At 50.2% G+C, this 25501-nt stretch overlaps 13 protein-coding genes across 13 annotated transcripts; 6 read left to right on the forward strand and 7 right to left on the reverse strand.

Annotated features, from left to right (window-relative positions):
- Nucleotides 1–18: 18 nt before the first annotated feature.
- On the forward strand, nucleotides 19–823 carry N7506_001206 (uncharacterized protein; the record flags this gene model as incomplete). The annotated part of the gene is made up of 2 exons (XM_056950502.1): nucleotides 19–666; nucleotides 725–823. 2 exons carry the CDS (start codon nucleotides 19–21, stop codon nucleotides 821–823), a joined length of 747 nt encoding a protein of 248 aa, XP_056816417.1.
- Nucleotides 824–1014: 191 nt separating this feature from the next.
- Nucleotides 1015–2043, reverse strand: N7506_001207 (ER membrane complex subunit EMC3; the record flags this gene model as incomplete). Its single annotated transcript, XM_056950503.1, has 5 exons — nucleotides 1015–1205; nucleotides 1259–1420; nucleotides 1475–1841; nucleotides 1912–1945; nucleotides 1994–2043. 5 exons carry the CDS (start codon nucleotides 2041–2043, stop codon nucleotides 1015–1017), a joined length of 804 nt encoding a protein of 267 aa, XP_056816418.1.
- N7506_001208 (signal peptidase complex subunit 2) lies at nucleotides 2042–2995 on the forward strand (the record flags this gene model as incomplete). The annotated part of the gene is made up of 3 exons (XM_056950504.1): nucleotides 2042–2327; nucleotides 2395–2693; nucleotides 2768–2995. 3 exons carry the CDS (start codon nucleotides 2042–2044, stop codon nucleotides 2993–2995), a joined length of 813 nt encoding a protein of 270 aa, XP_056816419.1.
- A 422-nt stretch (nucleotides 2996–3417) lies between these two features.
- On the reverse strand, nucleotides 3418–4715 carry N7506_001209 (methylenetetrahydrofolate dehydrogenase (NAD(+)); the record flags this gene model as incomplete). The annotated part of the gene is made up of 4 exons (XM_056950505.1): nucleotides 3418–3501; nucleotides 3560–3649; nucleotides 3702–4335; nucleotides 4519–4715. The coding sequence occupies 4 exons, from the start codon at nucleotides 4713–4715 to the stop codon at nucleotides 3418–3420; spliced, it is 1005 nt and encodes a 334-aa protein (XP_056816420.1).
- A 900-nt stretch (nucleotides 4716–5615) lies between these two features.
- On the reverse strand, nucleotides 5616–7744 carry N7506_001210 (F1F0 ATP synthase subunit alpha; the record flags this gene model as incomplete). Its single annotated transcript, XM_056950506.1, has 6 exons — nucleotides 5616–6329; nucleotides 6389–6868; nucleotides 6970–7090; nucleotides 7149–7205; nucleotides 7341–7498; nucleotides 7673–7744. 6 exons carry the CDS (start codon nucleotides 7742–7744, stop codon nucleotides 5616–5618), a joined length of 1602 nt encoding a protein of 533 aa, XP_056816421.1.
- Nucleotides 7745–8535: 791 nt separating this feature from the next.
- N7506_001211 (2-hydroxy-palmitic acid dioxygenase MPO1) lies at nucleotides 8536–9274 on the reverse strand (the record flags this gene model as incomplete). Its single annotated transcript, XM_056950507.1, has 4 exons — nucleotides 8536–9009; nucleotides 9059–9118; nucleotides 9169–9192; nucleotides 9242–9274. 4 exons carry the CDS (start codon nucleotides 9272–9274, stop codon nucleotides 8536–8538), a joined length of 591 nt encoding a protein of 196 aa, XP_056816422.1.
- A 1170-nt stretch (nucleotides 9275–10444) lies between these two features.
- Nucleotides 10445–11113, forward strand: N7506_001212 (DNA-directed RNA polymerase II subunit RPB7; the record flags this gene model as incomplete). Its single annotated transcript, XM_056950508.1, has 4 exons — nucleotides 10445–10693; nucleotides 10746–10826; nucleotides 10878–11047; nucleotides 11104–11113. The coding sequence occupies 4 exons, from the start codon at nucleotides 10445–10447 to the stop codon at nucleotides 11111–11113; spliced, it is 510 nt and encodes a 169-aa protein (XP_056816423.1).
- A 666-nt stretch (nucleotides 11114–11779) lies between these two features.
- On the forward strand, nucleotides 11780–13375 carry N7506_001213 (uncharacterized protein; the record flags this gene model as incomplete). Its single annotated transcript, XM_056950509.1, has 3 exons — nucleotides 11780–12091; nucleotides 12141–12524; nucleotides 12557–13375. The coding sequence occupies 3 exons, from the start codon at nucleotides 11780–11782 to the stop codon at nucleotides 13373–13375; spliced, it is 1515 nt and encodes a 504-aa protein (XP_056816424.1).
- A 626-nt stretch (nucleotides 13376–14001) lies between these two features.
- N7506_001214 (sulfotransferase family protein) lies at nucleotides 14002–15034 on the reverse strand (the record flags this gene model as incomplete). The annotated part of the gene is made up of 4 exons (XM_056950510.1): nucleotides 14002–14443; nucleotides 14504–14607; nucleotides 14660–14835; nucleotides 14914–15034. The coding sequence occupies 4 exons, from the start codon at nucleotides 15032–15034 to the stop codon at nucleotides 14002–14004; spliced, it is 843 nt and encodes a 280-aa protein (XP_056816425.1).
- A 687-nt stretch (nucleotides 15035–15721) lies between these two features.
- Nucleotides 15722–17014, reverse strand: N7506_001215 (acyltransferase family protein; the record flags this gene model as incomplete). Its single annotated transcript, XM_056950511.1, has 1 exon — nucleotides 15722–17014. One exon carries the CDS (start codon nucleotides 17012–17014, stop codon nucleotides 15722–15724), a length of 1293 nt encoding a protein of 430 aa, XP_056816426.1.
- Nucleotides 17015–17387: 373 nt separating this feature from the next.
- N7506_001216 (glycosyltransferase family 2 protein) lies at nucleotides 17388–18664 on the reverse strand (the record flags this gene model as incomplete). Its single annotated transcript, XM_056950512.1, has 4 exons — nucleotides 17388–17658; nucleotides 17714–17898; nucleotides 17965–18195; nucleotides 18251–18664. The coding sequence occupies 4 exons, from the start codon at nucleotides 18662–18664 to the stop codon at nucleotides 17388–17390; spliced, it is 1101 nt and encodes a 366-aa protein (XP_056816427.1).
- A 2844-nt stretch (nucleotides 18665–21508) lies between these two features.
- N7506_001217 (WD40 repeat domain-containing protein) lies at nucleotides 21509–23729 on the forward strand (the record flags this gene model as incomplete). Its single annotated transcript, XM_056950513.1, has 4 exons — nucleotides 21509–22115; nucleotides 22166–22279; nucleotides 22338–23030; nucleotides 23074–23729. 4 exons carry the CDS (start codon nucleotides 21509–21511, stop codon nucleotides 23727–23729), a joined length of 2070 nt encoding a protein of 689 aa, XP_056816428.1.
- A 611-nt stretch (nucleotides 23730–24340) lies between these two features.
- On the forward strand, nucleotides 24341–25415 carry N7506_001218 (uncharacterized protein; the record flags this gene model as incomplete). Its single annotated transcript, XM_056950514.1, has 2 exons — nucleotides 24341–24370; nucleotides 24438–25415. 2 exons carry the CDS (start codon nucleotides 24341–24343, stop codon nucleotides 25413–25415), a joined length of 1008 nt encoding a protein of 335 aa, XP_056816429.1.
- Between the last annotated feature and the right edge of the window lie 86 nt (nucleotides 25416–25501).

Here is a 25501-nt window from a genome sequence, read left to right on the forward strand (position 1 = left end):
ACGTGGGGACGCCTTGCCATGACGCAACAGATTGTACCTTCGTCAGGCGTCATTGCCTACAATATTACCTTGTTAACACACAGCATGCGAGCGATCCAACTAACCAAGTTTATTTTATATACTTCTGTCTTCGTTAGTTCTACGATCGCAATCTGGGATCCATCATCATTCAACCCTTCGCGCCAAAAGCCACTTCTTGACCATAAGGAACATCAATCCATGATGGACAAGATCTTGTCTGGCATCGTGCAACCACAGGGAACAGCCCCGGACGATGATGTGAACTCGAAAAGCAGTGATACTCCCGTCATCTCAGACGTTCTGCCCAAGACCAAGGCCATCAACATCTTCGCGCGATTGACCCGTGACTTTGATGCAATCGCCAATCGTCTCAACAACGGTTCTAAGAACATTACTGTTTTGGCGCCTCGCAATAGTGCAATTCAGGCTCTTCCTCGCAAACCATGGGAGAATCCAGCAGACTATGAGAAGTTTGGCGAGGTGAATGCGTACGAGGGCTCAGATGGTCAGGACCGGGCGAAGCGCAATCTACAGCGGTTTGTCGAAGCCCATATTATTCCTGTTAGTCCTTGGAGAGTTGGTGAAGAGGTGGAAACACTTGCGGGGGAGAAGCTGAAGTGGACTAAGGAGGGTGATAAGATGTTTGTAAGTTTGAACTAGGGCAAGCGTACATCTGCTAGCATGACTGACAAGCAATATCTAGATCCAACCTGGCAATATCGAAGTTGACTCGGTTGCGGAGAAGGTTCATAATGGAGAAGTTTGGGTCTTGAATGATGTTATCAACTATCGTCAAGAATAGGTTCGTCAAGAATCATAATTAAATACAGCTACGAATCATGGACACTCTACAATCAGTATCATCGGTCTTCTCCGTAGATTACATCGTTTCTATCTTTCAAAACGCCATACTCTGTTCTTTATGATGCTGAAAGAGAGCGGTGCCAACAGGTATATACACCGACACTAGTCATGATATGCAATCCGAAGATATTAGACTCCAGCAGGGGCGAAGTTCTGCAAGATTCGTTCCTCGACACCTTCCAAAATGCAGAAGTGCTCCATCACTTCCAGATTCTCTGCTTCGTTCAAGTACAACTTGTCAGGGTCTTGGCCAGGTTGCAGCGGGTTGACCATGGCAGCAGGATTAGCCATTCCCATTTGCTGGGCCATTTGGTTGGCGGCTAAAGAGTATTAGAAAATGTGTCTCGTATTTGCAATCACATATGAATCATACCATTATCACTGCCGAGAATGAATCCGAAAACGGACTGCAGACCCATCAAATTGAGGAAGTACCAGGAAAGACTGGAAACCCATTGCACATCAAGATCACGGGTCATGACTCCGGACTGCAGCATGGACTTGAAGCGGATGGTGAGAGGGAAGGGCAATTTCACTGCACAATCAGTCAGCGCGTCACTCACTCATGCAGAGCGGATATTTCACATACAAATCACGAATCCAGAGAAGAAGGCATTGATCCAGCTCATGATCAAGGTTTGCGGGATCATCATCATCATATTTCCCTTCAGCATACCCATCATAGCCTCCATGCCTGCAGGGTCAGTCATAGGGTTTGCGGGCGGCTGACCACGGTTGTTGGGGTCCTTCAGAAATGCGCCGTTCCGGAAACCCGTAACCATGTAGTTCTTGCGGGTCTCGAAGGACTCGCGGTCGAGCACGGAGCATGCATTGTTGCGGAGGTTCACGCCGCGGAGAAGAGCAAGGCGCTCACGAGATTCGGCGAGTGTGGCTGGCGACTTCGGGGTCGTGTTCATCAGAACCGTCGCATAGTGGCGAAGGATTCCGGTCAGGATCTGGAGAAATCAAATTAGTTCTCTCGAAATTGAAAAAGAGCGTGAGTTTCATATTCAAGCGTCAACGTACCATAACAATTGAGATTGGAAAGAGAATCCAGTAGCTAGAGGCGGTTAGTTCAGCTTTGAATGAACTGATCGGACACTCTCACAATAGCGCCGGATCCCTCAGGATGGTCTGCTCAGCCCCTTGAATAGCCATGATTGAAGACGAGATCAACCGTGGGCTTATAACAATAGTGGTGTCTGCAGGTGGGGGATGGAAAGTTGAAGGGGCGAAGGAGAGGTTGAGGCGGAGAGGGCTGTCATTGGCCCGCGCTAGCTCCAGCTTTCTCCAAAGGGCCACGCCGCATCTTTGCCCGATAAACAAAGTACACAAGTCCTCGAGCCACGACACAACTCTTTGCTGCTTACGACGATATTCACCAATATACTTGACTACTGCTCTCATGGCTTCCAACAAGGTACCGGTCTATTCGACCAATGGTCCGTCATCTGATCCCGATCTGATCTTCCAACTCTATACAACACGTCTAACCTGAACCGTGATTAGATCTCAAGTCCACCAGTGACGATGCGCTTCTTCCTTATCTGACCAATCTGCCTGCACCCTACGCTTTCACTCCCGATCACTCGAAATCAAACATCCGCTTCGTGGTTGGTTACAGCGCCGTCGCAATCGCAGGCTTCACATTCTATGCAGACCGTACCCTTGGCTGGGAAGCAACAACATCCCCTTGGATCATCGCTGCTGTAGCGACATACTTTATTCTGAACACATTCCTTACATACTGGATCTGGGCCGTCGAGGCTGGCGAGGTATACTCTGGCAAGAGAAAGACAGGCGAGACGGTATGTCGATTGGGCTTTGCGCCTTTGGAAACTCTCTGACTATTTTGGCAACGTGCTAATTACTCCAATTGCAGATATCTGTTTCTTCGTCCGCTCAAAAATTCTCCAGCATTTACAAGTTGCACGTCGTCTATAAATCTGCCGCTGGGAAAGTTCTACAGGATAAGCGCTACGAAGCGCCGTTCACCACTTGGTTCTCTGCAGAAGGCATATTCCACCCTGAGCCTTTCCGCAGCTGGGTTGCTAGTGAAATTGATGTTTTGAGGTTGGCGGCCAAGCAGACTGAAAAGAAGTCTGGCTGATTTGGAGGTTCCATCTCTCATCCAAGAGCATACATCATGTGCCCAAGACATTATGGATATTTTTGTAAGCTGGCCCGGCAGATAGCATAGTTCTAGTTCCAAATTTTTAAAAGGTTCTCTCGGTATTTCAGCTCCCAGGCTGCGATGTTTGGACATCCATGGATCAGCTATACATAGTCGTGGTTGAATAGCCTTCAAGATACAATAAATCAAGATATCCCAACAACCAAACTCAAACGAACTTGATGTAGAACATGGTATATTATAAAGAGACAGAAGCACAAGAACACATGTGAACGTGAAGTTTCAGAGTATATCGTAATGGCTAATAACAAACAGAGTATCTATAGGAATTTTTTACGGCATGGCCAGCTTACTATACATAGCCATGAAGATCGATCAAGTCTATAGGGGGTGAGAGCCTATGAGGAGGCCTCGAGGGTGCCAGGGCGTTCTGTGGCCTCAGCAGGCTTGACATCGTCCATGCGCTTGTTCTGGATGAGTCTCTGTGGGTAAAATGTTAGACAAAGAGTACAAAAGTGTATAGTAGGTGGCAGCACGAACCAGCAAGTTGCGCAGCAGGACAACAATAGTGACCTTTCCAATGGAAGGAACGAAGAGAGAGGCCTTGTCTCGGACCTCGTAGGGGAAGTTCTGCAAAAAGGTCAGCAAGCATGTCTCAAACCCCGGAAGAAGAGGTACATACCTTCTCGCTGGAGAAGTTGACACAGACAGCACCGTCCCGCAGCAGGCTAGTATCAAACTTGTAGTTCTCACCGGGCACACCGGTGATAACAACATCACAAAGAGGGACAACATCCTTGATAGTCTTTCCCTCAAGGTCAACGATCTCATGTCTCTTCTTCTGCAATCCCTCTCCACGAGTGAACTTCTGCACACCAGTGACATCAACACTGTAAACGCAAGCACCATCATTAGCCAGCAGGGCAGCTAACGGCCGTCCAACGACCTCAGAACGGTTCACCACGCAGATAGTGTGACCGAAAAGACGGTTTCCGTAAGGCAGAATGGTGTTGTAGATGTTGAGGTACTCGAGGATCTTGATGTTGGCCAGCGGGGTGCAAGGCAAGATCGACTTCTGGCGCTTGGCCTCGCCGTCCAGGAACCGAATGTTCTGATACATGTTGAAGATGTATTGGTGGCTCAGACCCTCGACGTCCTTGGTCGCGTCAACGATCTGTTGCAGGTATTGGTCCTGACGGTTGTTGAAGATCGGGTAGTAGACGATGATTCCGTCGACGTTGTTGTCGTTGTTTGCGGCGATGATGGCTTCTTCGATATCGTCGCGGGAGACTTCGCGCATGGAGTACTTGAATCCACTACATTATGCTGTTAGTATTATGCGATTGAACTCCATGTCACGAATGGCTTTGGGTTCTGGTGTGTTTTTTGGACGCGGCCGAGGGGCATGTATGAATCATAGTAACCCCACTATACATCCCACCAACAAAGCCTTTGGTGCCATTGGAATAAGGGACAATGGGAATTCAGTGTAGACTCACTTCTCCTCGCAGGTCTTCTGTGTCATCTGCGCATAGGTCAGGGCGGCTGGGTCATTGTTGGCCAGCAAACCGACGAGGTGAGGCGGCTTCTCGAGGGTCTTGAGGCCTTCGTGGACTTCGGCGAGGAGGCGGTTGGCAACGTTCTTGCTCAACATCACCTTGCAGGAGGAAGGGGGCTTGTCGGTAGGGGCAGACATGACGGCAATGCTATTCAGTAAATAGTATGGAATTGAGGTTATTTGCGCGGGGGACTGGGTGCCGATTTTGGCGGGAAAAAGATTGTTTCGCTTATCGATAACAGATTCGGATGCCGCTTTCGGCCTCATCTGCCGATGTCGTCCTGCAGGGGTACAGCATGGAGTTCAGTGTAAGGAGTATACGCAGGGGTAGAATGAGATATGATTAGTTCAATTGATGAATATAACCTGTTTTATTTTTGTTTTCTGGTCGGGGTTACGGGTGCGACCCTCAGCCATCAATATCGATGTGCTTCAAGAGAGCGAATACGAACAAGGGGAAAGTATGTAAGAGAAATTGATAGGAAAGGAAAGCAGATTGACCGTTGGAGGATTAACTGGGGAAAACTTGTCTCGATTCTCACGATCTATGTACCTTTCAAACTTGCTGCAATGTACCGAGTACTCTGTATAGTAGACACGACCAAAAGACTACAGATACAGGCCTACACAGACTACGTCAATGAACTACAACCAAAATATTAAACAAAGGAAAATGAATTGCGGTCCAACATGGAGAGCATAGGAGACCAGACGGAATTAGAGCGGTATCCTCCCATCTCGCGCCCCTGCGCGGATAAAATCTAAACGTACAGGATATAATCACATTTTGGCAGCGCAATGTCTTTTAGTTCTAACGTAAGGCAGTGCTACGGGATGGGCATCCACGGTCCGCCCCAGGATCATGCAGACAATTACATCGCTACATCCAGGCAGACTGCTAGGACTTCCATCTAAGCACCGGCTCCTTGATAGAACAGAAAAACAATGGGCTCAAAATTGTACAGGCTATCTTGTCTATACACATATAGTCAAGAAAACAAAGCCGACCACGGGGGATCATCCGAGTAATTTCTTCACTTATGCGTTGAAGGTGGAGTTGAAGGCGGTGATGACCTTCTTGAGGTTGGCCTCGGACTCCTTGGTGACCTGGCCATCCTTCTCGATGGTGGACTGGATCTCGGGGTGGGAGCTCTTGAGGTGAGCGAGGAGCTCAGACTCCCAGGTGAGGATCTTGTCGACGGGGATGGTGTCGAGGAGACCGTTAACACCGGCGAAAATCAGGGGAACCATGTCGGAAACGGCCATGGGGGAGTACTGCTTCTGCTTGAGGAGCTCGGTCAGACGCTCACCACGGGCAAGGGTCTGCTTGGTGGAGGCATCAAGATCGGAACCGAACTGGGCGAAGGCAGCGACCTCACGGTACTGAGCAAGGAAGAGCTTCAGGGAACCAGCGACCTGCTTCATGGCCTTGACCTGGGCGGCGGAACCGACACGGGAGACGGAGAGACCGACGTTAATGGCGGGACGGATACCCTTGTAGAACAGCTCAGACTCCAAGAAGATCTGACCGTCAGTGATGGAAATGACGTTGGTGGGAATGTAAGCGGACACATCACCACCCTGGGTCTCAATGACGGGGAGGGCAGTGAGGGAACCACCACCGTGGGTCTTGTTCATCTTGGCGGAACGCTCGAGGAGACGAGAGTGCAGGTAGAAGACATCACCGGGGTAAGCCTCACGTCCAGGGGGACGACGGAGGAGGAGGGACATCTGACGGTAGGCAACGGCCTGCTTGGACAGATCGTCGTAGATGATGACGGCGTGGCGGCCGTTGTCACGGAACCACTCACCCATGGCGGTACCAGTGAAGGGAGCGATGTACTGCAGGGGGCGGCCTCGGAGGCGGTGGCAGCGACGACAACGGAGTACTTCATGGCATCCTGCTCCTCAAGGGTCTTGACGAGCTGAGCGACGGTGGAACGCTTCTGACCGACGGCAACGTAGATACAGTACAGCTTCTGCTCCTCGGAGGCGTTGGCGTTGTTCCAACGCTTCTGGTTGAGCATGGTGTCGAGAGCGACAGCGGTCTTACCGGTCTGACGGTCACCAATGATCAACTCACGCTGACCACGGCCGATGGGAACCATGGAGTCGACACACTTCATACCAGTCTGCACCGGCTGGTTGACGGACTGACGGGGCAGAATACCGGGGGCCTTAAGCTGGGCACGGCGGTTCTCCTTGGTGTTAAGGGGACCCTTTCCGTCAATGGGGTTACCGAGACCGTCGACAACACGGCCGAGCAGCTCAGGGCCGACGGGGACATCGACCTAGATGAAAGGGTCAGCGATGCGTTTCGAGAGGAGTTGGTGGAGTCCAGATCCAATATCAAAGTTGGGGACCCCAGGGGGGGTTGGGGGATGAGGCTTACAATCTCGCCGGTACGCTTGACGGTCTCACCCTCACGGACGAGACGGTCGGAACCGAACAGCACAACACCGACCTGGCCGGCCTCGAGGTTCATGCACATACCCTTAACGCCGGAGGCGAACCTGGGGGTGGGTTAGTTTTCCGGTGTTGGGAATGCCAAGACTTTGGGGGTTCACATACTCGACAAGCTCCTCAGCCTGGACGTTGGTCATACCGTGAACACGGGCGATACCATCACTATTCAAAGCTCAATCAGTTTCTCGTTCGGAAAAGTGCCGGATTTTGATAGCTGGAGGCGGATTCGATGGGATTGTCGACGGGGACCGAATTTTTTCATCGCGCCCCTAGCCGCCCAGGGTGAAGTTGACATACCCGACGGAGAGAACACGACCGGTCTCAGCGAGACCAGCCTCCTCAGAGACACCACGGATGCGCTGCTCAAGGATGGAAGAGACCTCAGTGGGCTGGGCCTTGGCCTCGGAGGCGTAGGAGCGAACGCCGTTGAGAGGACCGGCAGCAGCCGCGCGGACCTGGGAGCGAAAAACTTGTCAATGACCAGCACATAGAAGGACAACGTGTCCCAGGGATGTATTCAAGGTCGAAGTCGGGGTAGGATGGTATCTGAGCACCGATCGAGCTCAAGTTTGAGATGAACGATGTCGGAATGGCGATGGACGAAGTCGGCTGGGATGGGATGGACTCACCGAGGCGATGCGGCCAGTGGCCGAGACGGCCGCAACGGAGCGGCTTGAAGACCGCAGAGCGTTTCTGAACATTGTGAAAGGTGGTTCAGAGGATGGGAGGATGAATTCTCTGAGGGAGAGATGTAATTGGGGAGAGGGAACGGGAGAGGAGAGAGGATTGTGGACGGGAGAGCTTTGTCGTCGGGGGGAGGATTGGATTCTCAGGACTTGCGCTAAGCCGTTTCGGACACTGGGTCCTCCGAGGTGGCCCTAGCCTGAGGCCACCTCTCCTCTCTGTTTTACTTGCCACTCTTTATTGTTTAGTTATATTTTTATTTTAATAGCTTTCAAATGACATTATTTTTCCATTGCTTCAAAACCCCCTAAAATACACCTTTCTGGTGTCCCATACTGTGTTCATAGCCGACCGGAACAGGGAGTCCACGGGCCAACCCTCGTCCCGTTTTTTTCTCTTCTCGGATCGGCGGAATTCCTGGTCACCTGAATCGCTTATGTCATGACCTTCGTCACGGCAACCATATACTTCCCTTTTGATATCCCCTACACTTCCAAGCTTGTTCTCTGTACGGAGTACTCCGTATATTGAGCTCAAATATACCCATGGTATACGTCAATTACACACTTACCAGTTACATACATATCAATGAACAGCCCTGATCAGAAAAGCAAATGGAATAGACCTCGCCAAAAGCAATCGCTCTGCTAATAAAACAGAAAAGAGAAAAGAAAGAGAAAGAAGACAGCGAAATCAAGGATCCAACCTTGGAAGATCTCAAGCTGCAGGATTTCAATGAATGTCCAAGATACCGCCAGGAAACAATCACCGATCTGGCCATCGTTCCCCTTACTCCATGCGCCAGCTCCTACTCCTTGCCCTGGCCCTTACCCTTCTCCCCCTCCTTCTGCTGCTTTCGGAACTTCGCAATCTCCACCTCCACGCCCTTGTCGAATCGCTCCTTCAGCTCCGGTCGATATCCAAAGAAGAACAGCACTTCCATCCACACAAATAGCGGAGCCAGTAAGAGTGCTTGAACCAGGTTATCCAGGAGGGCCGGGGCACGCTTCTCAAATGCGCCGTGTCCGACGAACTGCGCGAGCCAGGAGACAACGTGGATACCACCGGCCCAGTAGTTGACAATGTGGCCGTGGGTGTGCAAGAAGTAGTTTCCGTAGTAAGCGGCCGCGATCAGGGCGGGCGCGAGCAGGCCACCGGCCATCGGCTCCAGGAGTATGTAAAAGGTGGCATATATGATTGCGCCGATTGTACCGGCATTGGCGGGCAGGTTGGCGATTTCGATCGCGGAGGGGACCGGGAATAGAGGTGGGCAGTTGCAGGCCTGAGATGTCAGCTTCCCATTCTTAGGGGAGGATGGGAGAAAGTCATACCAGGACTATTCCGGTGAATAGAAGAATCGGGACGCAAGTAATATGGATTGCGACATTGACCTGCGCTGTCAGTGGCCTTCCTATAGCATGGTCGAGGTAGTCGGCTGTACCGGGTTGTTATGGTAGGCTCCATACTGGACCAGGGTTAGCGCTGATTGGTTCATCATATGCCATACGACTCACAAAAAGTAATTGCTTCTCGAGATTGAGGGCCATCTTGCACGAAGTACGGAGTACTCTGTCAAAGTCTGGGGGTAATGGCGGGGTGACAAGATCAGATCATACAAGACTTATATTAAATCATGTGCTGCAAGCCGAGGATACTACGGTCTTGGCGTCACCTCTTCAAATCCGGGGACCATTTACCTCTAGCTTAACTCCTTTCACTTTTTCTTTCAATTTTTGAATATCTAATTATTCTCAGCTGCTATTCAAGTTCGGGCATAAGATTGACGGTGTAATCAATACCATCGTATCCTATTCCCTTGGGAACCTTGCATCGGCTTCCAAATACTATGAAGTATAGCTTCCAATGTTGATCTTAAAGATGAGATTCCAGTCTCTTGTTAGCAGTCCTGTGTCCAGGTTGTCCAGATGTTGAACTTGAGAGCTTCGGCAACCCTTGGAATTATGTTGATCTATGTGAAAGCTTATATGGTAGTGGCTAAATATTTCATTGGCTCTGGGTCATCAACGATATATCGTGTAGCTATAAATACGATGTAGCTCGAAATTTGACAGGTACTACAGCAGAGAATTGTGCAAACCATGAAAATATCGCCATTGTCGAGCTTAGTCTCGCACGAGTAACAAGATTTCTATTTACCCCGTCAATTATTCCAGTGCAACTGCCTCCAGTTGTCATGCTACACGAAGTATACCATGCTGTACGGACTATTTGCAACACGACACGACAACCGCGCCCAACTTCGGGGCTCTGGAACTTCACAGGGTCTATGGATCGCAATATCAAAGCTCATAAGAAAAATACTATCAAATATTGACAAACAGAAGGATTCACATCGAACAGGCAATTGTCAGTTTCTTATAAATCTAACCACCTCACGTGATCAAACTCATCCAAACCTGGCCCGCCGCCCGAGAGATGCTCTTACGAAGGGAAAGCTTGCGCCTGCAGCAACTGTATCTGCCTCCTCGCCTGACATCCAAGGCAGATACAATTTTTGACAAACCCACCACTACCAGCATCTCCCTCACTCATCCCCGACGGCGACAACCTGTCCGAGCCTCACCGCTGCAGGTCATGAGCTCGTCGAAAACACCGTCCCTCGACCTCGATTGACATCACTTCTTTGAAAGAGACTACAATCCTTTAAATCCTCCATCCACACCGTGAGGCTCGCGCATACTCCCACACCCGCGACCATGTTTTTCCTCAAAGAAGAGACGAAGGTCATCGCCATGCACCCGTCCTATTTCGGACCCAACATGCGAGAGTATCTGATCGGCCGACTTAACGAGGAGGAGGAAGGCCGGTGTACCGGTGATCACTTCGTGATCTGTGTCATGGACATGGTTGATATTGGCGAGGGGCGGGTGATGCCTGGAATTGGTCAAGCGGAATATACCATTCGATACCGCGCGATTATTTGGAAGCCGTTCCGTGGCGAGACGGTATGCGCTTGAGATGCACGCCGATCTGCGAACTTTTTCTAACTGAGCTCAGGTCGATGCCATTGTTACCTCCGTTAAGCCTACGGGTATCTTCACCCTGGCGGGCCCATTATCTGTCTTCATTGCGCGCAAGGTACGTAATGTGCTACCTTGAAGATGACCAGACCGCTGACTATATACGCAGAACATTCCCTCCGATATCAAATGGGAGCCCAATACCGTGCCACCGCAGTATACCGACCATGCCGACCAAGTGATTGAGAAGGGAACCAGTCTGCGGCTGAAAATCCTCGGTGTTAAACCCGACGTGGCTGCGATTAACGCCATTGGCACCATCAAGGAGGATTATCTTGGGTAAGTGTTTTGAACTATGCTTGTCCCGACGTCTTGACTAACGCGATCTCGTGCAGACCTTTGTAATGAGACACGATTGCAACACATACCCAATTTCACCAATACAATAATGTCTGCCATCTACCACACCGACGATCCGGCGAGTGCATTGGAAAGGGCATAGCTACACCAAAAAGAGCTTTTGGACGTGGGGATCACACGCTACATGTGCTCTCCCAATTCTCATCTCCTGATAGACTTGCAGCCAGGAGCCCAATTGATCCAATATTCGGACATTGCCCAAGCTGAAACGGACAGAGATCGGCGTAAACCACCATGTACCATACAATGTATATGCCCCTGTGCCATACCGGAATGAAGTAAAAAGTCTAAACAATGTATTGGCGGTGGTGCATATGCCAGTTGCTGGAGAGACATTCGAAACTCGATAAGCCTAGGCTTGGCCTCGGCTCGGGGGGGGCCACTGTGGTGAAACACTGGCGTGTTTTTGGGTTCCCCGTGCGCGTCTTCGAGGCGGTTATTTACAATCTTGTTATGCAAGGTACCGGGTACGAAAGGGTGCTAGCGGACCCCCTGTGTGGTGGGAGGTATCCGGTACCTGACCACAAACATTGTGTATAATGAACAGGAGCGTAGCCTGTCAATCTTTCCTGTAAAACCCTCCCCGGCCCGCTTCCAGGTCCTCTCCCTTTTGAACCTTGGACATCTTCTCCCCCTGCCACTCTTTCAACGATGTCTTACTTCAGAACCGAGTACCAGCGATTCTTGGATAACCCCAAGGCCGCCAAATTGGCCGGCGATATCTCGCTGATCTACGTGCCTACTACGACCAAGTTCGATCAGCCCGATAATGTGATCACCCATGTGTTGAAGCAGTCTCACATCGTGAAGACGCGCTCTCACAACGTCATCAGTGCCATTGAAGGCTCTGATGCGCTGTGTCTGGACATGGAAACCACACTCGAATTCCGCGAGGGAGGCGGGGCGTATCTCCCCTCGTTGGACGATAATTTCCTGGCCGACCGCGTCGTCACTTTCCCCACGGTAAATTCTCCGAGATCTCGCCCCCCCCGATCGACACTAATGCATGCAGATTCACATCGTCCACTTCGACTCCGAGAACCAAATTAAGCAAATCCGCATCCATTGGGACCAGGCTTCCCTGCTGAGACAAGTGGAGGTTATTGGCGCGCGTGGTCGCGCCTGGCCTATTCGCGATGCAAAGGATCAGATCCGTCTCCTGAAGACCTCTGTTACGGCGCGCTCGTCGGCCGCCGTTCCAGCCCCGAGCCAGCAAACCACACCCCCACCACGCTCCTCATCCCCGCACAAGCGCTACACCAAGGATCCCTACGCGGCAGAGTCCTTGACAGAGCTTCTCTCGCCTAGCAAGGAAATCGCCGAGCTGGAGGCCCGCGCGCAACCCCCAAGCCTTCCTCTGCTGGCAAACGTTACACCCAAGACCCATACGGAGCGGGTTCATTGAATGAGATCCTATCGCCCAGCAAGAAAGCGCCTGCAGCCGTGGCTCCTTTCGCACCCAGCTCTAGTCGCCCTGCCACGCGCAACTTCAGTGATATCTTTGTGAAGGACGATGATGTTCCTGACTCGCCCTCAAAGCCCCAGCGCCGCGCTCCCCGAGTCCCCGAAGAAGATGAGACTGCCCATGGACCCGTTGACGAAGATCGTCACTTCTACAAGTCCATCCCCGGCAAGTACAATCACTTCGAGATCGGCGGTGATAACTTAGAACACGAAACAAAGAACGAAGCTAAGCACGCAAACTCATACCACAAGCCTAAGTGGGACTTTGATGACTTCACTACACCCACCAAGGACACACGCGCCCCTCGCGGCGAAGAAGTGCGCCACTTCGATGTGAGCGAAGACGAGGGCCCAGACGATATTCACGTCGTTAAGCCGCGTCGTGACGCAGAGCGCCACTTTGAATTGACAGATGATGAGGAAGACGAGGGCCGTATCATCAGCTCATTCGGTGGTCGCGGCAAAGGACTCTATGAGAACCGTCTCTTTGATGACGAAGAAGGTCCCGAGCTGAGTGCGCGTGAGAAGAAGAACGAGCCATTGGCTGTCACTGGAAATAACAAGAACCGCGATAAGAACTTCAACTCGCAGTTCGACATCGTTGATGACTCGCCTGTCTCGAAGGAGAATGCTAAGCCCACTGCTAAACACGACAAGGCCGTGAAGATGATGGAGTCTCATTGGGATAACTACGATGAGACCCCCCAGCCAAAGCGCACTGCTACCTCCCTGCGCAACCCCAAGACCCACAACCAGCCTAGCTGGCAGTTTGGTGATGAGTAGGCTCTGTTGTATGAGGCCTGTCTCTTATACGGCTGACTGACGAGCGATATGTATCGATACCCGCATGATTGGGATGTCCAATATGCAAACTTACAGAACGAGTGGCCGGGTGCTTGGGTGTCTGGCCGGCGTGTACCACCTTTATTTGTTTTCTTGTCTATGTTCCTTTTTACTAATGCGTCGGGTGTGCCTCTAGGGCTTGGCTCTTGTGTTCTTTTATTTTCCTCAAATATTGTACAAGTTATTTTTCGAGAATTATGATGTGGTGTTCGATGTATTATGGTAGACCCCTAATATTGTGCATGTCGTAAGAAATCTGCAATCCCTGACTATTCACACAGCCACGACCCAGGTGAACAGACATCACAGAGCGGAAATTCTAATTTAAGGTCGTCAGGGCTGGAGTTGAACCTTGGAACCTTGGAACCTGCCAGCCCTAGGTAATCTACATGGATCTCAATGAGAAAGCCAGCACGCAAAATCCAAATTGCCTATTTTCACCTAGAATTTTGATCTAGAAACGGCCAGAGTTATGCGTTGAAGCATGAAGACGAAACTGAATGAGCATCCCGGGACAGCGAGGCGAACATGCAAGTTAGCATTCACCTCAAGTGAATATCCCAGCCTCACACCACAGCACGAACACCAGCCAAAGCCATTGCCCAAACCACACCAAGAAAAGCCACCACGTAAAAGAAGTTCCACCAAGCCTTGATAGCCTCGATCCTAACATAGGCATTCGTGACAGCAACAAGCTCTGCTACCTCATTGCCTTGCGGGAATGGCACGTCCGGAACAGGCTGACCCAAAAACCGACAAAGAGGCCCCCAACCTTCTTGCACTTTGTAGCGAAGCAGGTTATCCTCCGGCACAAGACTCTCAACCAATGCGTAGTGTTCCTTGTAGACTTGTTTCCCATTGGCTTCAAAGCCACGGAAATACCCGTCCCAGATCTTCAGAGCCATGAGTCTGGACCAGCGGACTGGATCCCGGAAGAAAATCAGGAAAAAAGTCATGGAATGGCTCCAAGGAATCTTCACTCGGGCGATGATGGCTTTCATCACGGAGCTGGGAGATGTCAGGACTCGTCAATTTGGGGAAAGTAATTGGATTTTTCGGGAAACTTACTTGTACCAAGCGTCAATGTCCCGGTAGGTGAGGATGACCTTTGCTTCGGGGTATGCGTGAATCAACTCCTCTGCAAAGCACGCTGCAGGGACATCGGTCACAGCCTATGTGATGATCAGTATGCTGTCTCGTCTTTCAGTGCCCTGTGAATTATACCTGGCAATGTCCAAGAAGTTGATCAAATTCCTTCCTTCCATAAGGCTTTCCGACCCCGTCGAGTTTGGCCTTCAGAGCCTGGAGCCACATCCAAGAGTCTCGTGGGTTTTCGAAATAGGCTTCGTAGCCATGGTAGGTTTCGTCATAGCCCAGGATCCGAAGGGCGGTGCGTAGGGCTGAGAAAGTGGTGAGTTAAAATGTCTTCCAGGGTATCTTTGATCGATCAGGTGTCTTTGTAAGGGCTGGTATCTTACAATTGGTTCCCGTACGACTCAGACCAAGGCATAGCACACGCATGGGCGCCACGCGCGTACACTTCGACCGGTCGATGTCGGTCTCGGGAGGTATGATGACCTCTTCGGATGAGGAGAACATGCTCGGAGATAGCTTTGGGGATGAAGAGAGAATTGAGTGGCCGGGGATCAGATCAATATGCCTGATCTTGCTTGAGATGCCGGGCACGAGAGATGAGAAGAGAAGAAGGGAAGAAGAGAGAAGAGGGATGGGGTTGGGGCAAAAGAAAAGAAAGGGGAGAAAGGAAACAGAGAGCAACCATCTCGCCTGGGCAAGGCTTTGGGAGAGAATGAGGGCTTCAGGGCGAGGAAACCCACATGATGTACGCCATGCGCTTTGAAGAGGCCATTGACTTCAAGCTATTTCGACTATTGGAAGCATGTCAGTAGAAACACTACATAGAGCTAGGTACTACATCGGAAGCTACATACTATTTTGGCAACAGAAGGGCCCACGAAATAGTTTCTCATCTTGAGAAGAGCTTCACTTCAATTCTTTTACCAAGCCTGACTCGTTCCCTGTGCCTATGACAACAACATCTCAAGCGTGTGATAAGTTATGATACCAACACACTGATTGGCATTTCTATGTAAAATAGATGAATATTGGTCTGGCCGATGCATTAGTAGCCGGAAAGAGGCGAAAAAAGTAATAAGGAATAACATGAAACGGATCTCAACATCCGAGCTTAGGGCTTTTTGCGATAGTCTGAAGATTCAAGTCTGATTGACCAGGTCCATACAAAATAGCCTCGACAAAAAGCTATATCTACTTTTTCTTCTCGGCTTTGACATCAGTATCGGCATGGCTCAACCACATGTCTATATCCCTAGCCAGTCGATCCACACGGGGATTCACATATTGAGAGTATGACCAAGCCACAATAAATACCACACAGAATGACATGAGTCCTGAACCAACCCAGCTTGTTATATAGGAATTCCAACTTTGAGAGGCTCCCTCAAATCCAGCCCAACCTTTGTTCCCCTGGAGTCTCCAGAGCCAGTCACGTAGAGGGCTGCGAATGACCTGATATATGGGTGTATGCACAAGATATATGGAGAAGGAATGTTTCCCTAGGTATTGGAAGGGCCATAGACTGAGGATTTCTTGAAGCCGAGGGCTCTGCATGAGAACCGAGAAAAGCGAAACCGCACCAATGGCATTCCAAGAAAATCGAGCGGTGGACCAATTGTAGCGCGTCCATGCCGGAGGCTGTATTGTTTCAAGGATGCGGTAATCGAGAGGATACTCTCCTACTTGGCTTTTGAGAGAACACAAGTATGTAGCCAGGGCAAATCGCAAGAAATAACCGAACCACCCAGAGAGAAGCTTGGTATGACAACCAGTGCGCTTATGGAAAGAGCTGATCTCGGCAAGAGTGAGACCGGCCAACGTACTGAACGCGTCCCATACTCCGTACCAGAGAGTGTGCATGAGCATTAGGCTTAGAATCGATAACCTGACGGAAGGTCGCCATGGAGCCTGTAGGAACATCACAAAGTAGACAAAGAATGAGCTACGCAGATCAAGCGGTATTGTCCAGAGCTGTTGGCTCAGTCCATGGTTGTACTGGATCTGGAAGAGTTGCAAGTTGTCTGCCACGTATCGACAAAAGTAGCGTAGGTGACTCCATGGAGATTTCCATGGCTGTAGACCAGGGGCCGCATTCTCTGGCAGAGAATGAATAAACCAACCAGTATAAAAAATGAGTTGGCAAAGGATGCCCAACCCTACCAGCGGCAGGACTAGACGGATGAAGCGGCGAACGGCTGAGGACCGTAGACGATCGACGAAAGACTCGGACCGCTGATCTCTGAGCTCGAGTAAGCCATTTGCGAGTGAGTATCCAGCTATCACATAAAACAGAGGAACCATGGCGTCCAAGGACCAAAGAAGGTTGAACGGAGGAAGTTGAGCGAGCCGCTGGTTCTCTTCGAATGGTTCTGTCCAGTAGGTGCGGCGATAGAGCATGGGAAAATCGTAATTAAAATAATGACCATAAGCTACGAGAATCGCGGCAGTTCCTCGCAGACCATCAACCCATTTCAACCTGGGCATGCTGGCGGAAGGGGGTGGAGTCCTTGGAACCTCTAGAGGATGAGCGAGTTGTTAGAAGAACCGAAGATGGTGGGAACGCAAGGTATTTATGGACTCTAACTGCCACGTGATAGTATAAGATCTATTGAAAGATCTACAGGCTATTGTTTCAAAATCTGTGTAAGAAACCCTCCCTCGAGGATGGCACCGTGTTTCGAAATGGACTACAGAATACGCTGGAAATAGCCTGAACATGGCCCGCCGAGCCCCTCTGGGTGTGTTCCCTTCCACATCTTTCATTGATTTTGATTACCACTGAGATATCTCCCTACGAGATCACAGGATTCCTTCCTTTTCATCTTCTTGTCGCACAACTAATATTTCTCCTGAATGTCTAGGTCTTTTTGATCACATCAAATCCTGTTGGCGGTGACAAAACCACTGTAAAGAATAGCACAATATGCACTAAATTTACGATCGGCTGAAGGATGACTGCAAGGACAACGTGAGACACAATCGATGTCCATGATAGGTCTACGAGACTCAGATCTTGCAGAACACATGCAGAAATGAGCACATGCAGACCTGCAGCATCGTTGAAAACCATGAGCTCCTTAAACCAGAAAGGAACTGCTGGCTTCTGGACAAGATAACCAATCAAGGGACTGTGGTTATGATCAGTTTTCAGGCTCTACTAGAAATATGTCGGTTTGGACTTACTATATCAAACTTCCAATTCCGGCGATGATTCCAAGAGTTAGGGCTATACCCGCAAGAGGTTGCTCGAAGCGGAAGATTCCAGTGAACCAACGTCGTCGCTGCTTGCATAAATCTTGGAGGGTACAGGGTGGTTGTTCGCGGAAAATGCCGTGGATCCATTCGGATTTATATCCAAGTTTTGCAGCCTGTGATTTGCATATGTAGTTAGAGTGGCTCTTCAAGTTGAAGTTGAATCTTGGAGATGTACTTACGTGATATCCGAACCAGTAGTCTTCACACACATTGTCAGTATCCCAGCCAATGGCGTTCTCTACTGCACCATTGATAAGGAGCCATGAGCCGTGAGTCCAGCCCAAATATGGACGCCGGAAGAGCAGCAGAGGTAGTTGGAATCGTCCAAAGTCCTCGGCGACTCGGACCACCTCGGCGGCAGACATAAGCATGCTTGTCCAGTGATTAGATGCTGTGTAATAGATAGTGCCCTTTAAAAGTAGTCAGTGCCAGTGATTAAGAATGTGCTTTGGGAAGTTGTTGTACCATTCCAAGCTCCGCAGTCCCCCTCTCAATGAAATCCAAAGTCGTCTGTAGAGCACGATCATCCATTTCAGACTCCTCGTCCAAATGCAGGATCCAATCTTCCTTGGAGAATTTGTACTTCAGTCGGAACCATTCTTGGGCCCGAGCCTTGTATTTCGCCTTCTTCACGGAGAAATTACCGGGCACTTGGTCCACAATGACATATGACGGGAGCTGCTGCTTTAGCTCGTCGGCGTTCTCACTGTCGACAAGAACGTGAAATTTGACCGAAGGGTTATGACGCTGTGGCAGGTTGTCCCAACACCTTGCTGAGTTCACTGCTGTTGGCACGTTCGTGCCCTTTGTTACAAGGCAGATGCGCAGAGTTTCCAGTCGTCGCGTCTTGGGCCCAGATGCGAACTTGTTCGGTCGCATGGGCAGACACAAGCCCAATAGCTGTCCGAATGGTGGCATTTGCGCCACCAAGAACATTGTCATTACGCAAACGTGAAAGATTGAGGATTTGCTCCAGGCATCTTCTGCGACTTCGAGATAATATCCACCTACGCAGGTGACTTGTTTAAAGGCTGGTTTGTGCTGGTCAGTCTGACATCTCTTGCAGTCGCTGGAACATAACCGACGCCGTCTTACCATAAAATGTCAAAATCAATGTGAGAGGAAATACGATGTAGTTGTATTCCAGAACGTTATACACTCGATTCGTATGCTTCCATAGAGGACGATGTCCCTTGGAAAGACCGTCAACTGCAGCAGACATTTTCCACGACCCCTTGAGATTAATTTTGGAAAATTCAGGTCTGTAGCTGAACCAAGACCCGAACTGGGGCTGACAGCGATGTTATACGGGAGCGCGTGGCAGCGGAGGATTTTCAAGCCCTAAAACCCACTGCTGGGATATAGCCCCTTGCGTGACTCGAGACGTGTCGACATCAGTGGTGATAGTGCATGATCAACAGCTGAACTCTGCATTTTACGAACTATTCGAGGGAACCTCGTCAGAGTGGCTGAAGGTCGCGCGCGCATGCGTGGGCCTCTAGCGTATCACAGGAGTAGATCGGGTGGATGGGAGGGCGTACACTTGCCATTATGAAGTCGACTACGGAGTACAGCAGAGCTGGTTGGAGGAATCTCATTGGATCTGGGATGGATCAGTCGCATTGTGGATATCTTGACTGGATGTCGCTTTGTGCACTATCGATTTTCCAGGGATCGGATGGTTCACGGTGTAGATCAGTGGACACGTCCTATCTTGCACCGGTCTGAACCCGAACGTCGAAAATCATCACTTGCAGAGAGTACAGAGTACGGAGTACGGAGTAGAAGTAGGCACATCCTGGGAATCAATAAATTCGATTTTCACATTGTCGATATAGTCTTGGATTTCCAACCGTGACATGACTAGCGCGAGAGTACGGAGTAGAAGCATAGCGGGTCCCCATTACAAGCCTCTTTCTTAGCGGAAGTGCCCCCGAAACCTTGTTTTTTATACCAATCACAACGTTTCTGGGGCGTTCCTGGTGTACTCCGTACGAGAATGGTGCCCAAGGGTCAGAAACTATCTAAGATACTCAGTAATCCGTACCTTCAGATGCCTAGCTCCTCCTATGAATAAACTAACAATGTATCATTGTTTTGGGACCTCCATGATCTTTATCTCTTCTTTCCTCTCCTCTATTCTCTTTTTTTCCCTACTTCTTTTAAATGACTTTGAGACTATGTTCAAAACAACATGGAGTAATCTAGAAGAGATTAGAGCTATCTATTAGATAGTTTCAAAATGAAACTTGAAGCAGGGGCCATTTCTGATACTCTAATTTTGGTGAGTGATTCTGTGAGAAGGGAGTGTGCTGCAATGACTGAAAACTCTCTTCGTCAATGACAGCAGACATGCGGTATCCAGTAAACACATCGAGCATATCACGCTCAATTGCCGGGCTTTGAAATGCTCACAGAGCTGGTCTGTCGATGCTCCGTCGAATTGGAATGCATTTTCCAAAACACGTGGCTTGTAATGCTACCAGAGCTCGTGCCAGAGAGTCATGTTGAGCTCATTTGCCCTGGGGCTGTAGCGACGATATCCTTCGTATCGGTTGAGGAATCCGTCCTTCGTGTATCTCATGGTTAGGTCGATCATACGCGGGAAAACAGCATGGGATTGGGGAATGTAGGTTGTCCGGTAGATTGTGTAGCGCCAGGTTGGTTCGGAGCAATGTAGCCATCCAGAGATGTTACGGTAAGTATCTGGAAGCGAGTGTTACGGCTTGGTTGGTAGTCGGAATGGCGACATGATGGGTTGCCCTTGGATCGTATCAAGTTTACGGTGGCTTAGGGGAATCGAGGGAGGAAAAGGTCTAATCCTCATGGAAAGACCAACTTATGGTCACCTGCAGTGGGCAGGTTCATGTCACACTGTTCCCTTTCTAAGCTTGTTTAGTCCAAGTGAGTGCCTCCAAGATAGATTACAGTCAGTCCTTTGGCATGTTGACATTGGAAGGGCAGAGTCCATGGATATTCCCGAGGTTCTGTCTCAATATAGCACTTCCAAAGCCCTATGGTATGAATACCTCACGAGTAACAGGAAATGAAAGGCAATTTCGGAATTCTCTCTTAAAGTATTTGACCTCAGCCTCAGTCTCAACTTTGGATACTCCTCACTGCCCGAATCATGTTTAGAGCCTTGGAAACATATTGAAAAAGAGAGTAAGAAAGATAGTAAGAAAGACAGCAAAGATCCCCTGGTGAATGCATGCAAAGTACTTGAGGTCCAATACTTATGAAACGGCACTGTAGCCTGCCGAGAGCCTTTCAGCCCACTAGTCGCCTTTGTTGAACCAATTTTAAAACTATGGTCGCTTGGACTGTATGAAGAAAAGCCCAAATGATGAATTTCAATAATATATCCCCGAAACAAGTATTAGATATCGTGGTGAGCTCGACTAGACGTTGGAATTCGGCCGTGTTGACAAGTAAAACCGCCCCCGCAATCGTAATTTTACGCGTTTAAAGCGTGCAGAGAGTCATACAGTGCTGGAAATTGTGCTAAAAGGAGATGATGAGGAGTAGAGATATGCCCTGACCGCGTAAAGCCTCCAAATCAGAGGAGAGTGAGTGGTAAAGTAGAGAAGAGAAGGTGTGAGGGATGAAATGCTGCGCGTCACGTCGCGCATCACGAAAAAACCGACCACTTTCCTCCAAAATCCCCTTTAGCCCTTTTCGGACCACCTCAAATGCATCGCTTTCCATTGTGTTTTTCGTACAATGGCTCCCTTTGATGTACCAGACGTTTCTTTCTCAGAACCAATTCTTCCTCAACCACCTTCTTCCCCGCCCTCCATTGCTTCTGATGGCCGCCGACGAAAGCCACCCTCGGTGACGCCGCGGTCATTTCGTCGCTTCTTCACTCCACGCTCTTTACTGCCCACGGCTGAGAACTCCATCACCCCCACAACAAGTCGACAAGCTCTACGAGCTCTCACCTCCCCCGCCGTCAATCGTCTGGGGCCCGCCTTTTCACGAACCAAGGCCGGCACCCGAAGCTCTCACGATGGTCTCCCAGAAGACTTCATCCGAACTCCGAGCCGGAAACGAAAGAATTCATTTTCTTCTGTCGCATCTCCACTGCAGTCTTCTCCTCTAAAGAGAGTTCGTGTCCGCTCCCCAACCGGCGATATGGACCATGAGGTTAGAATTCCCGACATGGACCTCCGCCTGCAAGCCGCGGAGGTCCCAGTAGCGCCGAAACAACCTCCTGCCGTAGCTCCGGTGCGTCGATCTCGGGCCTTGGAAACCTCAGGTGCCTTATTCATGCGGAGTGTCGCTGGTTCGCAACACAATCGAGTCACTATGCGAGCAAACTCCGGAGTTGGTATGTGTCGATCCCCATATCTTCAACACCAACCACTAATCCCTCCATAGGCTGGCAAGATCTCACATCCGAATTCTACTCGCAACCACCCGACGTTCACCACTGTTCTAGTTATGCCTCAGAAGGGTCCCCAGCCCTGCCTTTTTCCAATGCTTCATGCCACAGTAAGTGATATGTTGGTTCTGACTGGCTACCTTCTGTTTGTGCTAATCTCTCAACTAGCAAACTCAATGGTTGCTATTGGTGATGAGGAAGGTGGAATTCGACTGCTAGATTCTTCAATTGACGAGGACTCTGGGTTTACCGATGCGTACCTCGGATTCCGTCCGCATGTAAACTCGATTATGGACCTCGAATTCTCGCCCGACGACATGCTGCTTGCCACCGCATCCGGAGATCAGACGTCTCTGGTCATTGATATGACGACACAGAAACCCATTTACTGTTTGTCGAACCACTCTTCTTCCGTGAAGCGCATACAATTTCAACCGGCATCCAACAACAAAGTGCTTGCAACGTGCAGCAGAGACGGGAATGTGAACATATGGGATCTGCGCTGCAAAGGGTTTGAGCGGCCCGCTTTGCAAGTTCATTGCTCTTTGGAGAGTGAATCACAGCCTCCACCGCCGATTCAAAAGATGCTCTATCCTCACGTTTTGAACACCATCGGAGGCGCTCATGCCTACACTACCTCTCAAAAGCCAGCTCCGGACAAGAATGAAGTACCACCTGTCGGCCGGACCGACATTACTGTTACTTCACTCGCGTTCCTCCCACCAGGCCGCGAGAACCTGTTTGTCACAGCTTCCGAGGCCAGCGCAAGTGTTCGACTATGGGATATACGCACCGCACATAACAATCGCCGTGGTCGACCTGTTGCCCCCCCTGTCCACAACACAAGAACCGGAGAGTCATGTGAAGTACCGACGCTTTGGATTGACATCCATCGCACTCGGAGGTGATGGTGCCCGACTGTACACACTGTGCCGCGATAATACTGTGTATACCTACTCTACATCCCACTTAATCCTCGGACACGCCCCAGAACTGTCCCTCAACCACAACCGTCCTCGTCGAACCGGCGGCTCCGACAAGGATGGCCTTGGTCCTCTTTATGGCTTCCGCCATCCCCGCCTACAAGTCTCCTCCTTCTACGTGAAACTCGCCATCCGCAAAGCAACAGCAGATCTTCCCGAAATGCTCGCCACAGGCAGCACTGACCAATGTCCAATCTTATTCCCCACCGACGAACGATTCCTGGATACGCCGTTGAAATCTCCCGTCGACCCTCCGCCTACCAGGACTTCCCTTTTCTCAACTCGCTCGGGGCTTCGCCGCACCAACTCCGGCACTGGCTTGTCTGGACGCCTAGAGGATACCATCCCCATCCATCAATCAGGCACTGCTCTCATTGAGGGTCACCAGAAAGAAGTGACAGGTGTATCGTGGACGCAGGCTGGAGAACTGGTTACCATGAGCGATGACTACACTGCTCGATGCTGGCGCGAAGGACCGGAAGCTCGAGACCTTCGAAGTGGTGGTGAAACTGAGGGCAAGCGCTGGATGTGTGGCTGGGCTGATATGAAAGACTCAATTGACGACAATGACGAATGATTTCCCCCTTGTGTCTTCAGTGATCTACCTACCGTTTATGTGCATTTCTTTCCTTGGTGTGTCGGAGTTTTGTTTTTGTCTTCTTTCTTGTTTTCTTGCCCATGGGCATTGTTACGGCGTTTGGAATGGCATGGGTCCTTTTTTTTTTTTAGCGAAGCATACCTTTCTCGGATCAATCAATTGATGTTTAATTCAATCCACGGGTGTCTGGTTCTTTGGGCTGGTTTTGGCAAACATACTTCCAAAGTAAAATCATCCTTCTTCTGGCACATCAACGATATAGAATTGCAGATGATACACATCGAAATTGGCTGTGTGTTTAGAGTAGTATGGGAAAAGACACTTGGAAAGACATTGAAAAAGACAGCCAAAGAAGAGACCTAGGGCTGTACTCCGTGGGCCTGATACTCACTGGGAGATCATTCTATCGGAAATACTGAAATTGACCCTGGCCACTATAGACTTGCCTTAGAAAGAGAGCCGTGATGTTGATACAACCTTGGAAGTGAGCGGTGCGATAAGATAAGCCGACCTCGAGAAAAAAGTAGAGCAAAAACTTCCAACTCCGAACTTACATTGTACCGCCATTCCCTCAACCCCACAAGCTCACAATGCCTCACAAACACAAGAGACGCGGCGAAGCCGATAAATCGTAAGTCCCTGCAACCCGACCAAGCTCTAATGCCCAAAGCTAACCACGCCTTCTAGCCAATTCAACCTTCCCCCGAAGAGATCGCCAAAGCACTTCCAGTCCGCGACCCATCCAAGCCAAAGACAACCAATAACGGCAAGAAAGGCAAGGGAGGCAACAAGAACCAGAACCAGACGCAAAACCAAAACCAAAGCGCAAACAAAGCACCCACGCACCGTCGCAAGAATGTCACCGAAGACGACACGCCGAAAGCCTTCGTCCGCCTAATGCAATTCCAAACAACGGGCAAGCGAGCGCCATCCGGCCTTGAAACCGGCGAAAGCAACAAAAAGCGCAAGCGCGCCGAGAAAGAGAAATCAGACTCGAACAAGAAGTCCGCGACAGAAGCCCCGCAACAAGCAAAAGCCGCGGATAAGCAGTCACTTAAGATTTTGCCTGGTGAGAGGCTGGCGGAGTTCTCAGCTCGTGTTGATCGCGAAATGCCAATGTCGCAAATGACTAAGACAACGAAGTCTGGTGAGGCGAAGGCGAATGAGCAACGCAAGAGGACGAAGCATGAGAAGCACCTGCGGAGACTGCAGAGTGGGTGGCGTGAGGAAGAGGCCAAGATCAAGGAGCGGGAAGAGGAGCAGCGGGAAGAGCGGGAGGCGGAGATGGAGGTTGAGTTGCAGCAGTGGAAGGATTGGGATATTGAGGCTGGAGGGAAGGCTAAGAAGAGGGCTCTTGCTGCGAAGAAGAATAAGAAGATCAAGGGAGGGGATGGGGAGGTTGATAGCGGGGATGATGATCCTGATCCTTGGGCGAAGTTGAAGAAGAGGGATCAAGAGAGGAAGAAGAATCCGTTTGAGGTTGCGCCGGCGCCGCCTTCGTTGATTAAGCCTAGGGAGATCTTCAAGGTGCGTGGTGGGGCTAAGGTTGATGTTGCCAATGTGCCTTCTGCTGTTGGTAGTTTGAGGCGACGTGAGGAGTTGGCTGGTGAGCGCCGGAATATTGTCGAGGAATACCGGAAGTTGATGGCTGAGAAGCGGCAGTGAGGGGATTTGAATATACGGAGTTAGGGCTACGAAGCTGTTATGTATTTAGTTCTCAAAGGAAAATATAGTCCATGTGCAGTCGCAGC

Source organism: Penicillium brevicompactum (genome assembly GCF_028827555.1).
Source record: "Penicillium brevicompactum strain IBT 35665 chromosome Unknown utg000001l_segment0_segment0, whole genome shotgun sequence".
NCBI lineage: Eukaryota > Fungi > Ascomycota > Eurotiomycetes > Eurotiales > Aspergillaceae > Penicillium > Penicillium brevicompactum.